We start from the raw sequence: 3,946 nt of genomic DNA, 5'->3' as shown, positions 1-3,946 counted from the left end.
ATTAGTTAGAGAATTAGATACTGTAATGAATCTAGCAACCTCTTTTTCAAGTATAACAACAATACAGAAATGTGACGTTTTCGCCTTAACCAATGACTTCTGTTTTTGAAGCCACCTGCTCCTTACTGCACAGCCTGATTTTTTTGAAGAACATGCTATTTGCTAGAAAGGAGAGAGCAGCAGTAAAAGACACAAGCTTACATCGAACAAACTAACCAGTATGGGACATGACAGCACCCTCTTACTGGAAGGGGTAATGCAACACATTACATAGGATTGGCATTTTTCTCAGATGAAAACCAAGGCACGAATGAGCAGTCCAGTCCAGTCCTTTTCTCGGATGAAAACCAAGGCAGGAACGAGCAGTCCAGTCCAGTCTTTTTCTCCAGCTAAGCAGAAGCCTTCTTCATTTTCTGCGCAGCAAACCATTTGTCACTGTTGTCCGCCGCCATGGCCTGCACAAAGAAAAGCATTAACATTTTCAGAACAGCAGCCGAGTCGCCTGACGCCGGGCTGCTCACACTCACCAGCCTGCCTAACACTCCCAGACTGATCACAAGGACACTTTCTAATTTGGAGGAAAGCTATTCTGATGGATGAATTATTTTTTATGTACTAGTAAGGAAAAGAGACACTGAAAACCAGCGTTCTCCACTGCACCAAAAAACTAGATGATCTGGTAATACAAGAGCAGAACAGGATAGTTTAAACACAGCTTTCCCACAGAGCTGACGCTCCTTACCAGAGCCCCTCTGCCTCAGGAAGATGTTCAGCTGTGCTGACGTTACTGCAGCTCAAAAATAATTTTCTGTGGTAACTTACACCAAAGTGTTGTTGATTTGTCCAGCAAGACACACCATCATCCAGCTGCCCCAAGAGCGAGGCTGGAAAATTCTAGCCAGGACACTGAGTGAACTTTAAAAACTGATTTGATTTCCTTAACAAGACTGTACAATTTGCTTCTAAGAACGCCACAAGGAATGAAAATTAGATGTTACAGGTATCTATAATCGGGAAGAAAACGAATGTGCGTACGGCATTACTTACATCGTCTAACAATTTGTCACCGTTAGGGTCCACCTTGGAGAGATCTCTAAATGCTTCATCTCCCACAAAACAGATTTCATGGCCATCCTAAACCAAGTTTAAGAGCAGGTAAGTTAGATAAACAGCAGAAAGAAATTTAAATCAAATTTAATCACTGTTTCCAGTACTACTCACAGGATCAGCCAAAATAATCACTTGCACTGTGGCTTTGCCAGGTGTGTCCAAGCTAACCAGAGGTGTTAAAATTTTCTGATTCTCTTTTTTCATCAGTGCTTCAATGTTTGGCAACTTAACCAGAAAACAAACAAAAATCAGCCCTAGTCAGATGAAGATCAGATTCATTCAGGTTGTTCTCATTTACAGTTCCCCATTACACACAACTCCATTGCATTCCCACTGCGAGAAATGTAAACAAAGTATCTGCTCAATATTATTTTGTTCACATCTGAAATATTTTGCTAATTTTGGTAGAAATTAACTTCCTATTAGTCAGCTCTGGGTAACGAAAGGGGTAAGGGAAATGTGACCATTACCTCTTCCTTTGTGCAGGAGAAGGCAATCCGCCCAAATGCTGTCCCGTGATCCACCGTTCCTTCCACAGTCTTCAACTCCAACTTACACTGAAAGAAGAAAAAAGAAAGCCTGACTTGCAAGGACGTGGTTCTCAGTGCTATATTCGTTCCAGCTTTTCACTGATGCGGATGATTTCAAAATTGCCCATATACGTATTTCCCAACAAGCCAGAATTACCAGAGCAAACCACAGTTAAGTGTACACAAGTTTTAATTAAAATGTACAGAATTAAGTGCACAGTTGCTTTAATTAAGAGCTTTTTTTTCACTTCAAGATTTTGTTCTCATGAAATTAGAGGTTTCTGTGATGAGACGCAACTCTCAAAGATCAGAACTGGAAAGTTTTCCAGGGACTAACCTGGTTATCCGCATAGCCTAGCAAAGCCCTTTGTTTTTCCTCATCCTTCTCATATATTTCCATCCCGAGCAAACCAGACCAGTAGTTAACAGACTTCTGCAGATCAGAGACACCCAAGGTCACCTTTAGCACAGGATCTACAAGATTGCAATAATCTGAAATTAGTTACAAATATATTGTAGTTTTAAACTCAGTTTTACATTCTTGAGAAGGAAAGTAACAAAGAAGTAACAAAAACATTCTCTGTTTCATAATATGCCATGGAGAAAAACGCACAGCCCATTCTAATATCTCACTCATAAATCTGTTTCGAACACCAGTAAGTATGCCCAAGTTTCACCTTGCTTGAGCTGTTCCTTGTCTTCCAAGTAAAACTTGTATCCCCCTGGGGCTTCAGCTTCAAAAACACCAGCTGTGACTTCTCTGAGGGGCCACCCCATCTTCTTGGCATTGCTCACAGCTTGGCTGGACACGAGTGTTATGCCCTAGTGAGAGCAGAGCAGACATACACAAAATTCACAGGGTGGATAGTGTGTCAGTCCTGCCTTTCAATAGTCTGCCTCTACAAACGACAAGAAACAAATGAGGTTACTTTTTATAACAGATGGACCATATGATCTCCTGGTAACCAGGTATCTTGCTCCTATAAAATCAGTTTAGTCTAACTGTGCATCCCACGTATATTTGGAATGCATTAATCTACCCTTCTTTCACACCAAAGGGAAATGAAAAGCAAAAGGAATTTAAAACTCTGATTCAATGCACTGTACAGAAGCAGAGAACCGAGTTCCTAACTGTCCTACCAGGTTAGGCAGATATCTGTGGCTCCAAGCAGCTGTTCCCCGACACCCTGCAAACTGGGGGAAGAACTGGTACAACCTATATGCCAAACAGACTCCTACTCATAAAAGTAAAAAAGCTTATCATAAGAAGAAAGATTTTGCTGCCAAGTCTGGTACTTACCAGAAAGTCATTGCCCAGGCGATACTCTCCAATACCATAATTGTACGTCAATTCTGCAACAAAGTGATTGTCTTCTGGCCCATAGCCCACCATCGTTTTGCTCCATTTTCCGTCGTAGGGGCTGGAACATCCATATTTAATTGTCATGAGTATTAGAAACAAACATCAAGAACTGCAAGTCCTAGTGTTTCAAGGAAGAACTGCATTTCTAGAGTAAACAAAAGGTACGGGTAATCCAGTAACCTCTCACCAAGTAGGAGCTGATACCTGTGAAGAATTCTCATTGAGGCTCATAGCACACAGCAGTCAGACACCCCCTGGTCAATAGTTTTGACCCTGGGCTGTCATTCATGACCATACAACAAAAGCAATTCTACTGCCTTCTTAATAGCTCACATTTTAAGAGCACAAGCTGCTCATTAGCTAGAATTATATGAGCACTTTCTTATTGCAAAGTAGGAAAGTAAGTGGTTAGGCACCAGATTGTAAGATTTCTCTCATTCATGAAGAGAGACAAAAACCTTTGGGGCTACTAGGAGGGATTTTTAACTCAAGACCTCAGATAGCCCCCTGCCTGTAAAAAAACCATGTAACTTAATGCAATTCCAGGAAAGTTTAGAAACATTTTTATAAAGTTCAGTATCAGCCTATAGGTGTAATACAGCGATACTTGTTTCAATGTAAACATCATGCCTACACAAAAAGGGGAACTGTTGATTCCAAGGGAAGTACTTAAAAAAAAACAACTCCACAAACCAAACCAATCCCTATTTTACCCATAAAATAACACCACACGGCTGGTCATGACTGTCAGGTGTTTTATGAAAAGTAAAGGGCCTGGGGAGGGCCCACAGGCACTACTCACCCGTTGCAGCTGGCTTTGCAGCCCTCCTCGAACTCCTCGTGCCTCAACACCTTACGAATCGGGGGAGAAAGCGGTCAGCACAGAGAGGACGCGTTCCCCTGCCACCTCAGGGCTCCCTACCAGGCTTAACGCGGCGCTGCC

The 3,946-nt window shown here is 42.0% G+C and overlaps 1 protein-coding gene across 1 annotated transcript; it reads right to left on the bottom strand.

Moving 5' to 3' along the window:
* Positions 1-358: 358 nt before the first annotated feature.
* GLOD4 (glyoxalase domain containing 4) lies at positions 359-3,855 on the bottom strand (the record flags this gene model as incomplete). Its single annotated transcript, XM_009704116.1, has 8 exons — positions 359-455; positions 1,048-1,134; positions 1,222-1,335; positions 1,581-1,667; positions 1,978-2,114; positions 2,318-2,462; positions 2,941-3,061; positions 3,806-3,855. Coding segments are annotated over 8 exons (807 nt in total), but the record flags the coding sequence as incomplete, so codon positions are not given.
* Positions 3,856-3,946: the final 91 nt, after the last annotated feature.

This window comes from Cariama cristata, unplaced genomic scaffold (genome assembly GCF_000690535.1).
Source record: "Cariama cristata isolate BGI_N322 unplaced genomic scaffold, ASM69053v1 Scaffold41687, whole genome shotgun sequence".
Taxonomy (NCBI): Eukaryota; Metazoa; Chordata; class Aves; order Cariamiformes; family Cariamidae; genus Cariama; species Cariama cristata.
Note: the sequence above shows the minus strand (reverse complement) of the source record. Positions and strands in the feature narration are given on the sequence as shown.